The sequence below is a fragment of the Gopherus evgoodei genome, chromosome 1 (genome assembly GCF_007399415.2).
Source record: "Gopherus evgoodei ecotype Sinaloan lineage chromosome 1, rGopEvg1_v1.p, whole genome shotgun sequence".
Taxonomy (NCBI): Eukaryota; Metazoa; Chordata; order Testudines; family Testudinidae; genus Gopherus; species Gopherus evgoodei.
Window position 1 is genome coordinate 57094547 of NC_044322.1, and position 22328 is coordinate 57116874.

A 22328-nucleotide genomic window follows, 5' to 3' on the forward strand; every position below is an offset into this window, starting at 1 on the left:
ATAGAAATAATTTTATTTTTTATTGGATTTTTTTATTGAGGTTTTATTATTTATTTTATTGTATCATAAATAATTGCATTTTGTGGCTATTTTAATGTTGTGTCCTGCAGGTCTACGTCCCCACCAGGGCAGCATCACTCTCCCATATCATCAAGACATCACTCCTCTTCATCACAATCAGGCTCCTCTGTTCAAAGACATTCCCCATCCCCCCGCCGCAAAAGAACTCCTTCTCCAACCTATCAAAGGACAGCATCCCCACCTGTGAGGCGTTCTTCCTCTCCCTATCCCCCGCGCTCTTCATCCTCTCCTCAGAGGAAACGAAGTCCTTCAAGACATCAGTCCCCAGGGAGAGAGAAGGGGAGGCACGATCGTGACCGGACTTCACAATCGCATGATAGACGCCACGAAAGGAGGGATGGTATGAACAAGAATACGTTTTTCAGAAACATTTTACATTGCCCTCAAAGCGTAGTTAGCTGACAATTAAAAAACCTGATTATTTTAATCATTGTTTCATCTAGATTTGCTCCAGATAGTTGACAACACATTGGTTAAAATGCCTGCAGACATCTGTGCCAGCGCTCCTGTTCCCACTGTATCGGGTATAGCGTAAAAGGGAGAGACTTTAACTAGAATGATAGTGTAGGCAAGATCTTCCACTGTACTAGGTCTCACCAGTATGATATATGTTGAAGTCCAGAATGGCCTTCATTTTTTCTCTAGTATCTAACCATCCTTTCCTGTATATGGCAGTGGCTGCATCAATCACAGTAGGATAGTGGTGTTCTCTCAAGATGCCGAATACCTGCCAGTGAACTACATAGCCTGTCAAGTCTGTTGGGCAATTTTGGTGAACAAAAATGCCATCACCCCCAAATTTATGAAGAGAACATTGTCAAGATTTGTAGACCAACTATAAGATAATACAATGGAACCCCATTTATCTGGCCCTCCATTATCTTTCTGTCTATATTAACCCAACAACCAGTGCGCATAGGTCCAGAAGTGGGCGATCTCTCTGGTGGCCGCTAGATGGTGCTGCAGTCTCACACTTTCCCATTTTCTGGATTAGCTGAATTTTTGATTATCCAGTCTGGCCCCAGTTCCAACTAGATCGGATAAATAGGGTTCTGCTGTATTTATAATGGGAACATATTGTGAATAAATAAATACATTTTAAAAATCATATTTTAGTGGTGAGAGGTCTTAACAAAGATGAATCTGTAGATGCACTCTGAGCACATTGTCAGGTGCATAAGGAATTGAAAAGGGAAATTACCACAAGAAAAGTACTTGAACTCAGTACTCTATAAAGGAATATGCTCCTAGTCCTAAAATTATTGCAGCAAATCGTCGTCCTAATGCATTTTGAAGTTACTGAATATATTTAATCTCTAAACAATGAAATGTGATACTTACTAGATCACAGATTCAAATCCATGGGAGAGATTTTTCTAAAGCAACAAGGGTAGTTAAGCACCCAGCTCCAATTTGTGCCTTTGTAATTCTTTCCCCATAGGCTTTTGTGTAAGAAATCTTGGTTGGATCATTTTATATCCTTTCTACTTTGGATTGTTAGAATCTAATATTGCAGACTTTAATCAAGATGAATATTACATTTAATTTGTTTTCCAGAAACTAGAGGAAAAAGAGAAAAAGAGAGGGAAACCAGAGAGGAACGAGATTATGACCAAGAGCAGAGTGCCTCCAGGGATCATAGAGATGACCGAGAATCTCGGGATGGAAGGGATCGGAGGGAGACCAGGGATAACAGAGACCGTAGGGAGCCAAGGGAATCCAGGGACACTCGAGACTCCAGGGATACGAGGGATTACAGCAGAGATAATAAAGATAGCCGTGATCAGAGAGACTCACGTTCTATACGAGATACCCATGACTACAGAGACAGAGAGAATCGAGATACCCATAAAAAGGAAGATCAGTATCAGGAGGAGCCACGCAGTTATGGAAGAACCCATGGCAGAGAAGAGAATTCCCGTGCTGACACACGGAATGAATCCAGAAATGAGTCGAGAAATGAAAGTAGAAGTGACCGGACTGGCAGAAGTCGAGGCAGAGGTCCAGAAGTATCTGACAAAGGTACTATGTGATTTATTTTTTCAATGTCTGTACTACATTATTTGATAATGAATTGCTGCCAAATAAGCGTATGCTGTTAAAGCAATTTTAAGTGATATTTTCATTAAAATAGAACTGTAGCTTAAATGCATAGCACTCCTCTGTTTTCCATTCATTAAAACAGTGTAGCTTGGCACTTGCCACAGTATTTAAAAATCCTGTGCCACTCTGCTTAATGTATCTGCAACCTTAGCTGTTCCCAAGGGCCATGAAATACAAATAAAAGCCTGAAGTGTAACGAAGGACTAGCAGAGGCAGATTCTCCGACCATATGCATTACACACCCCTCTTCCTTCTCCTCAAATATGCATGTATACCCAGGTTCAACTTCTTCCATTTTTCTCACGTACGAAATATGTAACATTTTCTATGGCTTTCCAAAACCAGTTCCATTGTAATTTGTGTTTGAAGAACTGTTAATTCTTTTATATTATCACCATTTGGTCATCTGTCTTCATTGTTTTTTGCTTTGGTTTCTTAGTTTTAATGTAACAGTTTTCTTTTTATTTTCTTTTTTAAAAGCTTCCAATAATTTTAAAACAACCTCCGTCATATCTTGACTGCTTGGTCTGCTCATTTCCTTCTGCACAATGTCTGCAACCTTATTCTTCTAAGGACAAATTTCCGCCACCTCCATGCTACCTTATTACCAGTCAGAAAACCCCATATTGTAACTAGAGGAAGTTGATTTCTCCTGAAAATAGAGTACTGTATTTGTGCATGGTGTATATAATTTTCAGATGCCTAGAACTCAAGTACAGTATCTTATTTCTGGTTTTGGTAGGTTGATGTCTCATTTTCACAAATGTGTGTCAGATTTGTTAACTATAAACTTTTAAATCATCAGGATGGGGAGTTGAGCATTGAAACAGTTTTCTATGTCAAATAGAGTTTAGAATTTAACTTCTGTTTCAATGGTGAAGTTAGATATTTTAAATAGTTAATTGTTATAAAATGTCAATGGATTTTCTTACACGTGAACTCTTATGGCGAGTGTAAATGTTTTCAATAGGAAGTCGGGCTACCAGGGGGTCTCAAGTTGACAGTCATAGCAGTAGTGGCAACTACCATGACAGCTGGGAATCACGGAGTAGCTATCCTGACCGAGACCGCTATGACAATCGAGAGCAAGCACGGGATTCATCCTTTGAAAGAAGACATGGAGAAAGGGAAAGACGGGACAACAGAGAGAGAGGTATGCAAACATGCATGCACTAATTCAGAAACATACAGCTGACTTGATATTGGAGTTTGGCATCAGTCTTGTGCTGAGGCTAACGAAACTTGACATATCTAGTACAAATGCTCATTAGCATAGCTATGTAATAGATTCTTCCCCCACACCCCCCTTGACTGGTTTATGGCATTCCTCCACTGCTGTTTTTATTTGTTCAGTATGTTTTAAGCAAACAACTTTGGGTGACTTCAGTGTGAAATGAATAAGTTGAAAAGAACTGCACATTTTTCTGAAGGATATTACCTATTTATGTACATGAGCATGTGGCTACTGTCGGATTTCAATACGTTACTTGTTGATATAGAATTGTACAGAATATCTTTTGTCTTAGTATTTAAATATGCTGTTGTGAAGGTTTGGCTAACCTTGACTGGCTACTAAAGTAAGGCACAGCACAATACTGTGATTAATACAGTGTGACTTTTTATTGACTTGGGAATTTAATATTGATTAGTGCTTTGCTGTGGTCAGTGTCAAATGGCTAATAAATCTTGATCCAGATGCTGGTGAGGATGAGGAGAGTCCATGTTTTTATAAGGGTCTACCATTTTGGGATTAGCATGAGACATTTCATTTTCATAGCAGAGAATATGCTGCAGTTGTCCCTAGAGAGTTCTGTTCTAGCATCCAGTCTGAAAAGTCATCTTAGAGTTGGCTTTTGAAAAAGTTGGCTTGCTGACTTCCTTGGTTAGCAGAACAAGAGAGCTTAATTAAGGCAAATTCATGGTTTAGGGACAGTGAGGAGAATAAATGTAAACTTACAATGAATTTTTGGTCTTCGGGAAGGCTTTAATTGTGTTCAATGTGGCCATTGAATCCCAGATGCTGCCTGTGTTTGTTCCTTTAAAAAGGCATGTTAGGCACTACTCTGCCAAGTTTTTTTCTTCTCCACAAAACAGCATAATATGTCATGTCTTCTGTTCCCGTGAAAAGCTCTGGAGTTTTTTTTTAACTGCTGCTCTGCTTTAGTTTTTCTTCTGCCTTCAAGGAAGGATTTTGTTGAACCTAATCTGCATCTTTCTTCTTGTCATTAGCCTACAGACTGAAGTCTGAATGTGTCCTGGATGTTGGCAGTTTCTAATTACTTTTTATCTCTACCACCTTTGCAGTAACCAGCTGATTAAATTATAGTGCAGTTTGAACTTTCATGTCTTACTGAGTTCTAAGTAAAAATCTTAAAATTAGAAGTAAATATAATTATGCCAGTACAACAAAGGAAATTTATGGGAGGCAAGCCATTTGTTTTAAATTGAAATGCATGATAAATGTTTATAAGGAGCTCTAATAGAATTGAGTCAGGCTTAAGTATCTGTCCTTAGCTCTTATGGTTTTACTTTACTCTGTTTTTAAAAAAAAAAAGCAAAAAAAAAAAAGCTTTTCTAACAAAATGTTCTCAAAGAGCTAATTTTAAGTACAGATTTACATGAAATTTGGGAAATGCTAAGAGTGCTTTAAAAAGGGAACACGTAAGAGAATTTTATTCTCAAATACATTAGGAGTTTTTAATATGGTTTAAAATATTAAACTAAATAATACAAAACTAAAATACAAATTCTTGGAGCTAGGCATCCCATATTCAGCTAAAACAGAAATACTTCAGAGTTAAATCTGATGTTTCCAAACACAAGTATATTGTGTCAAAGGAGAAAGATGTGAACGTATAGTACAGTAATTATTAATCCATCCATCCCCACATGTATTTAGCAAATATATACTTCCGGATGTCTGTCATGTTTCACATTTAAGCATTGTTTGCAACACGGTGGATTTGATTTAAATCACTCATCAGGAAGACTCGATTTCATCATGGATTTCTACATAAAAGTTCATTCTTGGTGGTGGTTATAATCTTAATACATATTCTTCACAACTCAGAGATGTAGGTTTCATTTTTAGAAGGTTCACATTATACTTTTTTAAACAGTGATTTATTTTGAAAACTTTTTTCAGATTAGTTTTACAGCTATATCAGAAAATGAATGATTGTTTAGTTATTTCTTTACCAAAGGTAATTGAAGCAGATTCATAGATTCATAGACTCTAGGACTGGAAGGGACCTCAAGAGGTCATCGAGTCCAGTCTCCTGCCCTCATGGCAGGACCAAATACTGTCTAGACCATCCCTGATAGACAGTTATCTAACCTACTCTTAAGTATCTCCAGAGATGGAAATTCCACAACCTCCCTAGGCAATTTATTCCAGTGTTTAACTACCCTGACAGTTAGGAACTTTTTCCTAATGTCCAACCTAAATCTCCCTTGCTGCAGTTTAAGCCCATTGCTGCTTGTTCTATCATTAGAGGCTAAGGTGAACAAGTTTTCTCCCTCCTCCCGATGACACCCTTTTAGATACCTGAAAACTGCTACCATGTCCCCTCTCAGTCTTTTCTTTTCCAAACTAAACAAACCCAATTCTTTCAGCCTTCCTTCATAGGTCATATTTTCAACACCTTTAATCATTCTTGTTGCTCTTCTCTGGACCCTCTCCAATTTCTCCACATCTTTCTTGAAATGTGGTGCCCAGAACTGGACACAATACTCCAGTTGAGGCCTAACCAGTGCAGAGTAGAGCGGAAGAATGACTTCTTGTGTCTTGTTTACAACATACCTGTTAATGCATCCCAGAATCATCACGTTTGCTTTTTTTGCAACAGTATCACACTGTTGACTCATATTTAGCTTGTGGTCCACTATGACTCCTAGATCTTTCTGCCATACTCCTTCCTAGACAGTCTCTTCCCATTCTGTATGTATGAAACTGATTGTTCCTTCCTAAGTGAAGCACTTTGCATTTGTCTTTATTGAACTTCATCCGGTTTACCTTAGACCATTTCTCCAATTTGTCCAGATCATTTTGAATTTTGACCCTGTCCTCCAAAGCAGTTGCAATCCCTCCCAGTTTGGTATCGTCTGCAAACTTAATAAGCGTACTTTTTATGCCAACATCTAAGTCGTTGATGAAGATATTGAACAGAGCTGGTCCCAAAACAGACCCCTGCGGAACCCCACTTGTTATACCTTTCCAGCAGGATTGGGAGCCATTAATAACTACTCTCTGAGTATGGTTATCCAGCCAGTTATGCACCCACCTTATAGTAACCCCATCTAAATTGTATTTGCCTAGCTTATCGATAAGGATATCATTCGAGACCATATCAAATGCCTTACTAAAGTCTAGGTATACCACGTCCACCGCTTCTCCCTTATCCACAAGACTTGTTATCCTATCAAAGAAAGCTATCAGATTGGTTTGACACGATTTGTTCTTTACAAATCCATGCTGGCTATTCCCTATCACCTTACCACCTTCCAAAGGTTTGCAGATGATTTCTTTTATTACTTGCTCCTTTATCTTCCTGGCACAGAAGTTAAACTAACTGGTCTGTAGTTTCTTGGGTTGTTTTTATTTCCCTTTTTATAGATGGGCACTATATTTGCCCTTTTCCAGTCTTCTGGAATCTCTCCCGTCTCCCATGACTTTCCAAAGATAATAGCTAGAGGCTCAGATACCTCCTCTATTAACTCCTTGAGTATTCTAGGATGCATTTCATCAGGCCCTGGTGACTTGCAGGCATCTAACTTTTCTAAGTGATTTTTAACTTGATCTTTTTTTATTTTATCTTCTAAACCTACCCCCTTCCCATAAGCATTCACTATGTTAGACATTCCTTCAGACTTCTCAGTGAAGACCGAAACAAAGAAGTCATTAAGCATCTCTGCCGTTTCCAAGTTTCCTTTTATGAAGTCATTGGGAGGTGAACTATCTCTAATTCAACAGGTTAATCATTAATATTTGGAGGATTTTCTTGCCATGCTGTATTAGGAGGAGAACATCACCAGACATTTAAGTTGTTTTATTTAACTAAAACAGCAACATTATGGATTTTTTTTCTTCAACAGCAAACAGATATTTTAGCAAAACAAGCATATGAATTTTTGAATTCAGTAATTCAAGTTTTTGAAAATCAGATTTGTTTTTGTTAAAATTGTTTAACTAAAATAGTTAAATGAAATATAAAAAAAAATAGACTGTCAACCAGATCAACATGAGCAACTTAAAATATTGGCTTCTACAGCTAACTCAGTCGTCTTCATCCTCATTTTTCTGTTTGTTCTTAATCTAGAAAAGAAAAACAAGCTTTCCTGCTTTTTCAGATCCCAAACAATTTCTCAGTTTGGAATGAATTAGTCCAAAGGAAGAAAATATTCTTTTTACACTGGCAAAAGAAGCTACTGCTGTTAAAAGTGAGATTATCACTTTAACAGTCTCTGAATCCAGTTGCTTAAATAACTTCCACCAGTTCACTGGGGTGACTTTTTTTCTTTAAAACGTCATCAGCAAACATATATTTCTTGAATAGTTCTTATTCCCAAACTGGGTCTCTTTTATGGCCTGCTGCCATTATAGGTTTTCCTTTCTAGTAAGAGAATTGTATGGTAGATCTCAAATCAATGAAGGCTACACTCAGAAAGACCTCAAGACTTCTGGGTTATGCTGCTCAGTTTCACTTTTGTTTCTGCTGCCTGTCCCTCCTATCTCACATTTATCTCCAGACTTTTCTCCTTGTCCAGAGCTATTCAGCCCCCAACAATCTTCTGTTCATTGAACTTTTTGAAACTTTTCACTTTTAAAGAGAGGCAAGGGTTTCACTCTGTACACGAATTTGCAGAGGGACAATAGGATTGAGGTCTGTTGTTTCTCACCTCTATATATTTATTTATTTTAAAACATTTTTGCTGTTAACAAGTATGTTATCTCTGGAGAGACAAATCTGCAGTCTGAGAACTGCAAAACTAAGCATCTCTGATGGTATCTTCTAGACTGAGCACTGAGTCCCACTCGGTAGATAGAAAGATTAACCTAAATCTACACAGAAGCCCCTGGAACCCCGTAAGATTGGGTCCCTAATCCATGAACTATTGGAACTCATTTACAAAACTTTTCTTAAACATTACCCGAATATATCGTCTCGTACTATAGAATTAGAATTTATAATCCCTATTCCATGATGGGATATCTTTGAGCTATAATGTATCTTAACTAAAACTACCTTTAGATAGGTTTTTCCTCAAAAAGCATTTTATCAAAAAAAATCCAATTTTTATCCACCCTGGTTTGCAGATACTTAATACCACTCCTCATGACGCTATAATGTGGAAAAATAATAGTTTAAAGATGAAGAACTTGAATTACAATGTAGTACTATTGCAGTAAGTGGTATTGAAATGATGTGGGCATACCAGCATAAAGAATGTGAATCCTGTATCTGGACCCGAGTTGCCTGAACTAACGATTCATATCCAAAAAATGATTGTTTCGGCCATAGCAGAAATGTCATTCCTATTTACTTTTAATTTTACCTGGAAGCAAGGGAGCATTAAGTCATTATTAATTCACTCGCAGGTGAAAATTGATTAAACTGACGGGAACGTACGTTTTATTAACTCAGTTCTGTTCAAACTCCACATACATGCCCCTGAAGGATATTCTGTCAATAACGTATGGAGATGTGCATTATGTCAGTTTTGCAATAATGGACAAAAAGTCAAATCTGCATTTTCCTTTATTCATACAAGTGTTTCCTCCACCCCTTTATGTAATGTCTTTAGCACCATGGAGGATTTTTCTATTATTCTTTACTAAAATATAATTAAGATCACAGTTAGTTGCAATTTATATCCACTTAAGTGAGATTTTGATGTCTGCAGCTATGTATATTTTTGTTGCTAAGGAAAGGTGATCTAGGCATCAGAGTTTGTCTTCCTTTCTAGTCTTTCTCCCTCCCCTGCTGCTGCTAATACTCAAGTTAAATAGGGCTTTTCTTGTTGTTCTAGACTAGTTATTTCCTATTTACACATGTATTCCTCCCCTATCCCTCACCATCAGTTCCTGTGTTCTGTGCCTATAACAGCTTTGCTTGTGAAGCCGCAAGGAATATTTGAAAGATTTCAGTTCTGATGTTTCCAATATTTCCTCTTTGCCCCCTTCTCTTGATCTCAGTCACCTGAATGATCAGATGATGAGCCACTGGGCCAGTCCGTTTCATATTTTTCTAAGTATTGAAAGTGTTGGCTAGAGGAACTGTGGAACTGAGAATGGATTGAAGAAAAGTAAAATCCTGCTTTTTTAAATAAAATGATAAACTTCATTTTAAAATGAGTATCCGTTTTAAGCATCTGTTTAATTGAAATCATATAGAAAATATCTGATGCTCTTGGGCAATAATAGTTGTCAAATAGTAAGCAGATAAAGTTTTGAATTACTGGGAATAGACTTATACAAAATAAAACCTTTATAGTCATGGTTTGTAGTGACCTTAAGCTTAAATAGAAAAGACTTAAATTTCTTCATTTTAAAAATATTGCAAGATAATGCCCTTCCTCTCATGTCATTCAGAACTTTTTCCAGGATTTTGCAAGAATCAAATTGTATCCTACTTTAATAAGAATACAGAAGCTTCTATTCCATTTTAAATGATTAGTGTGCTGTGAGAGGCGTATTTATCTAATTAGTCACTGGCAATGAAACTTGACTTTCTTTACAGATCAAAGACCAAGCTCACCAGTACGGCACCAAGGAAGGAGCGATGACCTTGAGCGTGATGAAAGGAGAGAAGAACGAAGGGTAGACCGGGTTGATGATAGGAGAGATGAAAGGGCCAGGGAGAGGGAACGAGAGAGGGAGAGGGAACGAGAGAGGGAAAGAGAGAGAGACCGGGAGAGGGAGAGAGAAAAGGAAAGAGAACTAGAACGAGATCGTGCCCGAGAACGGGAGAGAGAAAGAGAGCGGGACAAAGACAGAGAACGCGAACGGGAAAGAGACCACCGAGACCATGACAGAGAAAGGGAGAGAGAGAGAGAAAGGGAGAGAGAGAGAGAACGAGAGCGAGAGAGGGAGGAACGGGAAAGGGAGAGAGAGCGAGAACGAGAGAGAGAGCGGGGTCGCGACAGGGATAAGGAACGAGAACGTCCGAGAGACTGGGAGGACAAAGAAAAAGGAAGGGATGACCGTAGAGATAAGAGAGAAGATGTCCGAGAAGAAAGAAATACAAGAGATGTCCATGAGGAGAGGAAATCTAAGTAAGTGATTCTGCATGTGACTTATTTTCTCACCAAAAATGTAAAATACGATGCGATCCTTTAATGTTTCATGGGGTAAAACTCTGTTTTCATTGTTGTAAACCAAGTGTTTGCTACAGTACAAGTAGCATGTCTGCTAGTAGGAGCTTGTAAAGGGTTATGTGTTGACTCCAGAGCCCCTAGCAAATCTCTGAGTTCACTGTGTCTCATTCAGATTTAACTATAGCAGATCCTTTGTTGTGTTGAGATTCTTGCTTAACAGAGGTTTCGTCTCATATTTATGTAAGAATAACATAGCATATCCTCCCTAAATTTATGACATTTACTCTTTAAATACAGAATGCATTTTTTTAAAAAAAATCTAATTAGTTTAAATAATCAATTAAAAAGTTTAGAAAGATAATATAAATGTTATGCTTAACGTTTTTCTAGATCCTTCTAGCAAATACATTTTTGATTCTCCATTGAAGTGATCTTTGTGTATTTTCCATTAGTGGGATGCATTTCTGAGTTTTGGGAACTGTCTTTAAAATAGTGCTTATTGGGACCACAAGACTAACCTCAGTCCTTTCTTTATGTAGCCAGCTGTGGATACTGTGATCTTTCTTTATGTAGCCAGCTGTGGATACTGTGATCTTTTCACTACACTCAAAGCAATTTCTTGGGTTTATTCAAAGCTCCTTTAATTTCTCATGTATTGTTGGTTAGCTAGTTTGTAAAGGAAATAGCTTGCACTGTTTCACTTTTAGGACCAGATCTTCAGCTGGCCCAGCAATACTTGAGAGAGTCTCATGCTCCGGATCAAGCTGCAAGTCATCTCCATTCCACTGGCACAATGAAATAGTTTAATGAAAGGGTTACGTTTATTTGTGCAGGAGATAGTGCTTTCTTAGGCTATGTCTGTACTACAAAGGTAAGTCGACCTTTGTTAGGTCGACTTAGAGCCACCACATTAATTACTGCGGTGGCTGATGTCCACACTACCCTGTTTCTGTCAGTGTTGCACGTCCTCACCAGGAGCACTTCCACCGAGTGAAGGGGGGCAATGTGGGGGATTGAAAGCCAGGGCTCTCAGGTCCATGCAGCTCCCCACTGGGAGCCCCGCTGCCCCCTCAGGCTTCTCACCTCAGCGCTCCCAGCAAGGAGCAGGGGGCAGCTGCCTATGGCTTCTCACCTCTGGTGTGGAGATCCACACCCAGAGTCTGGTTGGCTGCCATGCTCCCATTGAGCAGCCGACAGCCAAGGTAAAGAATTCAGTGTTTACACAGACACTGCATTGCCCTAACTACACCGACAGAAGCCCTACGTCTCTCGTTGAGGTGTTTTTATTATGTCTTCGTAGCAGGGGAGTTACATCGGCAGGAGAAGCATTTCAGTGTGTATATCTCCACTGTTTTGTTGACAAAACATGACAAGGCCTCAGTTACTAGTGCAATTGTGGAACTCCCCACAAGAACAAAGAATTGCCTCAGACCTTCCGCTTTCCTTTGCAAGTAGAAGGCATGCTTACAAATAAATGCAAAAAAACTAGGGCCCAGTTTAACCATTAGTTTAAGTTAGAGCAGCCTCCAGGTTGTTTATACTATATGCAGTTGCAGTAGCCCTCAAGGGCCCATTCTGCATCCAGATTTACAACAGTACAGCTGTTTTCAGGCAACCAACCCCTCCTTGACTCTAAATTACCAGTGATTCCAGCACTCCAGTAGAATTCTGAGGTGCCTCATCTTTGCAGCCTGAACACCACTTGAGTCATGCAAAGGAGTGGGAACAGGGGCCAGACTCTGGTCCTTTGTTTTTATTTTGGGCCTTGGTCAGATGTCTCTCCAAGGACTTGGACAGAAATGCCAGGTCACGAGCAAGAATCTGTTGGTGTATTGGTGCTGAAGACACTTTTGGCACCAAATAGGTTTGTTCCACAGTGCCAGGATTTTCCTCAGTGCCAAGAAAGTTAGTTTTACACCCAAAGGCCATTGGGTGTGGTCTCCTTGTTGGCACCATCTCTTCTTCATCCTCAAGCAGGAACTCCTTTTAAGGTCACTTCTTTGTCATTTTTGGTTGTCTTACCAAGGGCAAGAAAAAGATCCTAAAGGGTTTTTGGTACTGGAATTCTGAGCATCATCCTAAAAGAAAGAGGATGAAACATCACTAAGGCTATGTCTACACTGTGCACTTTACAGCAGCTTCTGTGCTACTACAGCCGTGCCGTTGTAAGGTACACAACATAGCCGCTCTTTGTCAACAGGAGAGAATTCTCCCCGTGACAAACTAAAAGCACCCCCAAAGCAGTAGCTTTGTTAGCGGGCAAGTGTCTCCTGCCGACATGGTGCTGTCTATACCGACACTTTTGTTGGTAAAACTTTTGTCAGTCGTATTTTTTTTTTCCCCACACTTCTGATCAACAAAAGTTTTACTGCCGAAAATGCAATGTAGACATAGCCTAAGAGTGTAAGGCTGGTGTGGCTGAATTGCCCACCATGATGCTGCAGGTTATGACTACCCCTCTGGCATAGCCTGGGTTGCTGATTCGTAGGTATCTGTATGGGCCAGTATGGGACCTTTGGCACAAAAATATTGAGATTAAGATCATCTCTTAAACAATACTTACCAAGTTTATAAATTCCTTTTGTCTAAAAAACAGTCGATCATCTTAAAAAATATTTTGTTTAAAAGTTGAGACGTCTCATCAGTGAAAGTATTTTAAGTATTTGGAGTGCAAATGAAAACTGATCTTACTTGAAACTTTGTTGCTAATGAAGCTAGAAAATTGTGGGACATCTTTTGGTATCTAGTATTTTGAGAGGTGCATAGAGTACAGTTGTTATGTTACTGATATTTACAGAGATGATAAAGAAATACAGCTGCTGGTTTTTTAAAAGGCATCTGCGTGGAATTTGCATTTCTTTGTCCAATATAGGAAGCGTCACAGAAATGAAAGTAGCCCTAGTCCTCGTCCATCACCCAAGCGCCGCCGTGAGCATTCTCCTGATAGCGATGCCTACAACAGTGGAGATGATAGAAGTAAGTAGGAGTGGGTTGTCTCTGCCACAGTATACAGGCTAACCTGTAATTATGAAGAAGTTCCTTTCAACCTTAAATAGAAAATGAGGGATTAAGTTTTTCAAAGTGTCTTCATCTCCCTGTTTTTTTTCCACTGTAAGGCTGTTTTTCTTGTAGAGTGGTGGGGCTATGTATTAGACATACTATTTATTCTATGTGCTAATATTGTTATAATGTATTGGTATTGTCCTGGGGCAGTAGCCACAACATTTGTCTTTAAGATGCATATCTATTAAAAGTGGAAAAAATCCATTAATACTGCAGCTGCTTAAAAGATTGAAGAATGTAGCTGGAAATAATAGATTGTTTTGATTGAAACTTCCTTTGGTATGTACAGGATGCACAAAATGTGTATTTTCCCCCTTTCTGAACAATAAAAATACATATCTTTTCCACTTGTAGATGAGAAGCACAGGCTGCTAAGTCAGGTTGTGCGACCACAAGAATCCCGATCTCTCAGCCCCACGCACCTTACAGAAGACAGGCAGAGTCGAAAGCCAGAGAGAAAGGATAGTTCAAGACGTTATGAAGAATCAGAGTTCAAAGAGAGGGTTTCTTCGGGAGATAAACAGAGAGAGCAGAGAGAACAAACAGAAGTCACTGAAAGCTCACGAACCAGGGTTCAAGAGAGCTTAGGACATCACCCTTCTGAAGAACGAGATGCAGCTGATAGAATACATGAGGAGAATAAGAAAAAATCTAAAGTGCAGAAAAAGACCACAAAGAAAAAAAAAGATGATGACGTTGGGGTGGAACGGTACACTGAGTCAACTGTAGAAGAGGGCCAGGTGTTTTCACCCAAGAAAGTTCCAAAAAAGAAGAATGTTGAGAAGAAGCGTAAGAGGTCAAAGGGTGATTCTGAGGTTTCTGATGAAGAAATTGTCCCACACCATAAAAAGAAAAAAGGCCCAAGAACTCCCCCTGTAACAACAAAAGAGGAGTTGGTTGAAGCAGTACCTGAGAAAGCTGTGGCAGTAGAAACTGCTCCGAAAAGAGAAGAGACAACATTTAGTGACTGGTCAGATGAAGATGTTCCAGAACGTGGTGAAATCATTGTTCCAGAAAGAAGCACTGAAGAATCCCACAGAAAAAGCCATAGACTGAGGGGAGAAAAGATAGAAACCCCACATGTTACTATAGAAGATGCACCTCATCGCAAACCTGTGGATCAGAAGCGCAGCAGCAGTCTTGGTAGCAATCGAAGTCATACTTCAAGCAGACTTCGATCACCTTCCAATGAGTCTGCTCATCGCAGTGGAGATGACCAGACAGGTCGGAAAAGGGTCCTGCATAGCAGCTCCAGGGACAGAGAGAAAAAAAGCTTAGAAATCACCGGAGAACGAAAGTCTAGAATTGATCAGTTGAAACGAGGGGAACCCAGCCGCAGCACATCTTCAGGTAATAAGATACTGTACTTATGAGACAGTGTTATACTGTGTGAAAGTGAATAGACTTCACTTCCAAATCCTTCTAGCATGGCTTTAAGCTTTTGCTTTTCCTTTCATATCCAGTGAATCATCTTCTGCCTCCATAATAAAATTAGAGGGAATTGAATATTCCTTCGAATTATGATTTAAAACTCTTGGCATCAATGGGGATGGATTATCCCTTTTCTGAGCCTGGAATAGTCAACAGGAAATAGCAATTTATGCTGTCAGAGTTAAAACATATCTGGAACTAATTAAACTTTTAAATTAGAAAAGCTCTTATGCTAACACAGAGCATAGTAGTAATTTTATTATATAAAATGTACTTTAACAATTATAAACAAATTGAAATTAAATTTTAATATTGAAATTATGCAATGATGTGCATGAAGTTAAATTTTACATGTTTCAGGAAGCTATGTTCAATGTGGTTCCTGAGAGAAATTTGCAGTGAAGTCATTAGGTTGCGGCCCTTAATAGAAAGTTTAATATAAATGAAAATTCTGAACCTAAATAATCAATTGGAACTGAATTGCTTAGTTTTATGCGTGTGGAGAGTGAGGAAAACAGGCAAGAAATTATTTAAGATATTAGGCCCCTTCACTGGAGAGTTTCTGTCCTCATTAAACAAACTCGCTGTTAGAGAGCTCCAGCTTTCTTCTTGTTTCCTGTACTACATCATACATAACTTAGCAGTACTGAAAATGCTTTTCACCCACTTGGCAGATGAGGAACGTTAGATGTTTCCCTGATAGAGACATTGGTGGATGTTCCTCCATATGAAAAGAGAGCAGGGAAGAAGCAAGAGCAGCCTGGATGTTGTCAGGACAAAATTGGCATGGGAAACATACATCTGTGTCCCATACACTGATTTATTTTTTAACCCTTTCAGATGGCAGATAATTTTTGTGTTGAGGCATAGTCAGCAATCCGAGATTGCTGCTGTGGGGTTGAAAGACTTGACCTGACCCCTGACCAGATTGTATTTTTTTCCAAGTCTTTATTTTTCTTCTTGTTTGTTTCAGGTAGGCTGTTATACTGAAAAAATTTGATCTTGCTCCGGGGGGGATGGTCTTTTAGTTAAACTTTAATTACTAAACCATGAACAGAGGATTCAATCCTCCTAGGATGTTAAAATATGTTCATGTTATGTATCCTTGTTTTATTTACAGATTCCATTTTAAGGTGAAATCTCCATTACCACCTTCTGTGGTGGTGTTTCTGTTGTCCAAATTATTCCCTATAATCTTCTGATGAAAAAATGTGGCTGTGACTTGCAGTTGTTTCCTCAGGTGTCTGGACAAGCTTCCAGAATCATCTTCTGCTCTTTCTAGTCCAATTCAGTTCAAATTAGGATAATAATCATACCAAGCTTCTCCTGAAACTTCTTGATTTAGCATCAAGAAAATGGGCTTTGTGTCACATTTTGTAAACCTGACAGGTTCAAATATGTAAAGATTTGCCATAAACAAAAGGAAGTATTTTTTCACACAATGCACAGTCAACCAGTGGAACTCCTTGCCAGAGGATGTTGTGAAAGCCAAGGCTATAACAAGGTTCAAAAAAGAATTAGATAAATTCATGGAGGATAGGACCATCAATGGCTATTAGCCAAGATGGGCAGGGATGATGTCCCTAGCCTCTCTTTGCCAGAAGCTGCGAATGGGCAACAGGGGATGAATCACTTGATGATTACCTGTTCCGTTCATTCCCTCTGGGGCACCTGGCATTGGCCGTTGTCGGAAGACAGGATGTTGGGCTAGATAGTCTGACCCAATATGGCTGTTCTTATGTTCTTATAATAAGATACTGTCAAGAACACAAATATACCCATATGAAAATAAACAACATTTACACATGCTATTTAAAGTTATGGATCTTTAAACCCAATAGCAAGCTTTTTATAGGTAATGGTTTCCTTTAAGTGATACTGGACACGATATTTGTTTTAAACTTTTAAGAAGCCTTTAATGGTTTTGCAGACAATTGGGCAGCAGTTACTTGGTCCTCTGTCTCTATCCTGTAGTCTTGTTGCTGGGCAGTGGTTGTGTGTGATGACCTGACACTACTGTCAGCCTTTCTACTGGGTCTCTAACTTCAGTGGGGGAAGAAAGCTAAACTGGTAGCTCTTAGTTAATAGACATGCCAGTCTTCGTAATTTGCACATGCATAGGACCTTTCATTTAAAGATTGTTGAAGGCAGATAAGGAATGTATAGAAAATATTTTCACCTGCTGTGGAAATATGGCCGTATCTGTTTGAGCAAAGCTGTTTTAACATTTCATGCAGTGCTACAAAATACTTGTAAGTGAAGAATACAGTAGCTGAATGGAATTGCAGGGGGAAATTAAGCAGAAACCATTGCTTGATTTGAAGTGGTTCATGATTACAAGTGATCAGGTCATTGGTTTTCCTCTTTTACGGGATAGAATGCACCCTCCACCAACACACTATTTCCTAAAACCATGCTGGAGAATTGGTTCAGTACTGACTTGCGGAAAATACCCAACTGTGGCAAGAAGTTTGGCATATCCTGGAGGGCCCCAATCAAATGTCAATCTACATCTTGCTTAAATTTGACACATGATGGGATTACAGAACAAGTTTATTTGCCAACGATGGCTTTACTGGATTTCAGAATGGCAAATTTTCAAAATGATGACACTTGTTTTTCCTTCTTTTGTTTCACATACAAAATACAGAAATACCTACAGTTTGATTTTAAAGAAGCAGTTTTTAGCTATTGAGAAATGTTTTGGGGGGAGAAGGAAGGGGATAATTAAGAGAGAAGTCATGCCCTTGAATAAGATCAAATACATAGAAGTGATTTTATGAAGAAATCTTCATTCTGTGTTGTTCTTGCCCTCAAAGGTCTGTTTTGACAGCAGAGTCTGTAAAGCTTTGATATTTTTGTCTGTTTTAATACAGATAAATGTGTACTGCATTCACTTGCTACAGTCATGTCTCTTTAATATTTTATTCAGATCGTCAAGATTCAAGAAGCCACAGTTCAAGAAGAAGTTCTCCTGAATCAGATCGTCAGGTCCATTCCAGATCTGGGTCCTTTGATAGCAGGGAGAGGCTTCAAGAACGAGATAGACATGATCACGATCGTGAACGAGACAGAGAAAGGAGGGATGGAAGGCAGAGAGAATGGGACCGGGATGTAGATAAAGACTGGCCACGGAATCGTGACAGAATCAGAGAGCGAGAGAGGGAAAAAAGAAGAGACTTGGACAGGGAAAGAGAGAGACAACTTCCTGATACTACTGAAAGGGACAGGGACAGAACTCTTGACATTTCTTCTCAAACAGAGACAACAAAGCGCAATGAACCAAAACTGGACAGGGATCATGAAAAGGAATCTGATGGGGTTTGCCGGGACACTGCAGCTTTGGAGAAGGAAAGGACAGAAAAGGACTTGGGAACTTCACAAGGATTTGAAGATGGAAATGAAGCTGAGAAAGTGGAGAGCTTAGAAGGTGAGATGTTCTGGAACAGAAACTAGTATGTCAATTATTTTATGCCTTCTCTTTTTAACATAACATCAAACTACAGTAATTAGAATAATTTGCTACTGAAAGGTCACTCTCTGATATGCAGATTGGCTCCAGCTTTTCCACTGTGGCAGCAGGTACTCTGAGGGAGAATCCCGATGAGCAGCATTTTTAGCATGTGCTTTGTTAATTGTGTACTTCCAAAGCAGTCTTGAGACAAATAAACATAAATGAGACAAGGTATAATTTGCTTAGGCACTAAATTTCTGAATAGTCAGGTGGCTTAAAGAATAAAAATTCCCTTTTCTTCCTCACCCCTTTACACCATTAGCCTTTTTCTCAGTGTGGGAGTGACAGCTCAGGAGGATATTGGTAAGAAGAGTCAAAGGGGAAAACTGTAGAAAAATAGAAAGCATTTTAGGAGAAGAAAAATGGACAGTCTTATTTTCCTACATTTTAAAAAATGTTGCATCATTGAAAGATCTCAATTATATTATTTTTTTCCACGAAGCCAGTTGCCAGAGAACTGGCGATGGTATAATTTTAAGATGTGTATAGTTCTTAGCATATAATAGATAGGTCTTGTCCAGGAATAACTTCAGAAAAGTAATTTTATTCAACACACAGAAAATATGCTAGTTTTTCTGGCTCTGAAAACGTGTGTGCTGAGTTTAAGAAACAAAGGTAATATAGACAAGGGCAAACACTTAAATCGAAAATGCACTGAGGAAGAGTGGAACTAAGTAGCTTGAGTCTTGCACTTGAGAGACTGAAGCAGGGAAAAATTCCATAACCTATTTGAAAAAATCTAAAAAAGCAAGCACAAATTTGTGACTGAATAAGAAACTGTATTCTCAGTGCATGTCTCGCTGACATTCAGTAAATTCTTCCTGATATGTTTATATTGTCCAGACCTTCTCCCAAAGGATCACATACTTTCCTTCCCTAATTATTTTGTCACTCGGCTTTTCCTGGTTGTATTGTATTCTTTTTAGCAGTCTAAAATCTGTTTATATTTACCTTTTTAATTACAGCATAGTTTTGTCTTAATTTATATCTTTTCCTAGACACACACAATAAAAAATAATTCACTTCCAGTGATTCAAAGCAAAATATTTTTTAAAATGGGACCTAAAACAAAAGCGTGATGCACATTCTTTCTCCTGATTATTACCTAATAACTTTGGTTGTTGGGTTTGAATTATGGCTCGTGCACATGTTGTTGTGTGCCACATATGTTGTTTCATAAGGAGGTCATTCGACTTTTGAAAATCAGAAAATATCTGCTCTACTCAAGCATGAGAAAAAAATGTGAACTGCTGTGTTCAGTAGTACAATATTCTACTAGAAAATAGAGGATGTATCATGAAAATCTGAAGTTTGTTATGCAAGTGTTGACACTGAAAATTATGATGCGATCCAGAGTGAAATTTAGTGTAGTCTAAAAATTTCCCTTTAGAGAGAAAAGAGAGCGTATCTTAGCACAACTTTCAACTCTGATGTTGGTGCAACATCAACTGTCTTGTTCTGTTTAGGCTACAGTCATTGTCTATAGGCCTAACATAAAATGTGTGAGGATTTAATTACTTAATTATGATTTTGTGTTGAACGTTTAATATGTTTGCTTCAAGTGAAGACTTTAATGATGCCAGAGATGCTGTACTCCCTGCAAAGCAGTGACAGGTGTTCTGAGTAGTTAATTTACACTCTTATTATTGTCTTTCTCTTAGTTTTCTGCATTGATTTCTAATTTTTTAATGTATCAAGGGCAAGCAAATTGTACCCTTGGATGCAGCTTTCACGCAAAGAGAATTTCGCTTCTGGGCGAAAAAGACAGTTGGCAGTATTTCTGCTACACTCTACAAGGAGAGGGTATCTGTACATTCCAGCTCTTTCTTGATCAGAGTCCTGCTGGCAGAGGCCGCTCACTCAGTGGATTGAATCAGTACATCTTCTAAGTGCCCAGATCCAGAAAGTCTTCTCCTGCTTGTAGATGCTGTCTTCGAGGTGACTTATGGAATGGATGGCCACAAGTTGGCTGTACACATCCTTATCTGGATTGTGGAAACCCATCTGGAGTGTGGGTTGCATGTGGGCTGTGCTGGTGCATCACTGCTTTGGGTGGGCTTTCAATCCCAGAGGAGGGGCAGAGTCCCAGCCATTTCTCCATGGGCCTCAAGATGACATAATTACAATAACTTATGACATCCGTGTGGTGTTTCTAATTTGAAGGATCAAACTTAGGGGTGATATGTAAGGTTATTTAGGTTGCAAATTATCAAACAAGTGAAACAGAGATTAAGGGAACCTGGTGTAACCTTCTTTAAGCTCCTTGCTATAACTTCTCAGAAGGAGGCTTGAAAGTGTAAAATACACACACCTACCTTCATGTAACAGACAGCAGTGTAAGTATTCCTTTTAAATTTGACCCTGAGTATGCATGCTGCCTAATATTGCACAAGTAGAAATTGACCTGAGCCAAGTTAAATTCAAGGGTTTATTATCTGTCAGGTGGGAAAAATTATTTGACCACCCACAGAACTGAACAGCTTCTATCAGTGTTGAATGTGCTTCCACAAGAAAGCTATCAGGTTTATTTGCTCAAGCCTATACATGTTGTAGTCTAGTTGTCAGGATACTGAAATATTAAAAAATGACAGTATTTAAGCTTACAATGCATGTCTGTTTCTGTAGGAGAAGACGAGGCCAAGATAGATGATGTGCAGTCACTAGGGTCTGCTGCTGGAGAATATGAGCCAATCAGTGATGATGAACTAGATGAAATTCTGGCAGGTGATGCTGAAAAGAGGGAGGATCAACAGGAGGATGAGAAGATGCCAGGTAAAATGTAGAGTAAATCCCTTTTTGCTAGCAGTTGAATGCAAAAGTTGGACCAGCTGAATTAATAGGTATCTCTGTATCCCATTCATTATTATTACTAGGGAACTGGTGTGTTTGAAAGGGACAGGAAATTTTAGAGATACTGTAATGGTTCCAAGATTCATATTTTTCAATGTATCTTAATGGATTGAATGCCTATCAACCTACCCAAAGTAGGAAAGGCATTTCCTGCTAAGTCCTGTGGCTACAACATACCTGCTGCGTTAGACAAAAACACAGCTCCCGTTCTGTCCAGTAAATCACGTCTCCTTAAAGAGCAGATGTATTTTATTGCCTGCACCAATGCTACAGCAGAGAATAGCAGCCAGAGGTCTAATCTATACACCAATCAGTTAAATATTTTAAATAAGGTCCATTGTAGTATGTTCTTAGTTGTACTATGATTTCTATGCCTACTGAAGTGACTATTTCCAGACCCGCAGATTCAGCAGAGCCCAAGCAGTCTCTTCATCAGGAGGTTTCAAGAATATTAAAAACAGAAATTGGGTTTTCTTTTTAAATACAAGCAAGAGATGTAGATTTTGGAGGAATCCCTTAATTCAGTTTACCACCAACGTCATGAGTTTGACACCATAATCTAAATTCTGAAATACGAAAGAATTCACCTTTTGAGAGAGCTTCTGAACAATATTCAGCTGATTTATACTTCCTTGAAGACACCAGATGAAGCTAGCCATTCGTAATAAGGGATGTTGATGTGATAGCTCATTCTCCATTGTATCTTTCTGCAGATCCTGTTGATGTAATAGATGTAGATTGGTCCAGTCTTATGCCAAAGCAACCAAAAGAGCCACGGGAGCCTGGGGCGGCACTCTTAAAATTCACACCATGTGCTGTTATGTTGAGAGTTGGCATTTCCAAACGACTGGCGGGCCCTGAACTCTTCACCAAAGTTAAAGAAACCTGCCAGAGAGTTTTAGAAAAACCTAAAGGTAATTCTGTTTCCCGCGGGGATAAAATTCCATCTCAGGATTAGAAAGTGACAAAG

At 38.9% G+C, this 22328-nt stretch overlaps 1 protein-coding gene across 7 annotated transcripts in view; it reads left to right on the top strand.

Annotated features, from left to right (window-relative positions):
- Nucleotides 1–22328, top strand: part of ZC3H13 (zinc finger CCCH-type containing 13) — a 58898-nt gene that overhangs the window by 33015 nt on the left and 3555 nt on the right. For all 7 annotated transcript variants that reach the window (XM_030565310.1, XM_030565349.1, XM_030565321.1 and 4 more), the window contains 9 exons: nt 111–421; nt 1639–2103; nt 3155–3337; nt 9924–10458; nt 13373–13476; nt 13918–14913; nt 17927–18424; nt 21134–21280; nt 22072–22272. In XM_030565310.1, coding sequence (XP_030421170.1) covers nt 111–421; nt 1639–2103; nt 3155–3337; nt 9924–10458; nt 13373–13476; nt 13918–14913; nt 17927–18424; nt 21134–21280; nt 22072–22272 — 3440 coding nt within the window. The remainder of the gene's footprint in view (nt 1–110; nt 422–1638; nt 2104–3154; nt 3338–9923; nt 10459–13372; nt 13477–13917; nt 14914–17926; nt 18425–21133; nt 21281–22071; nt 22273–22328) is intronic.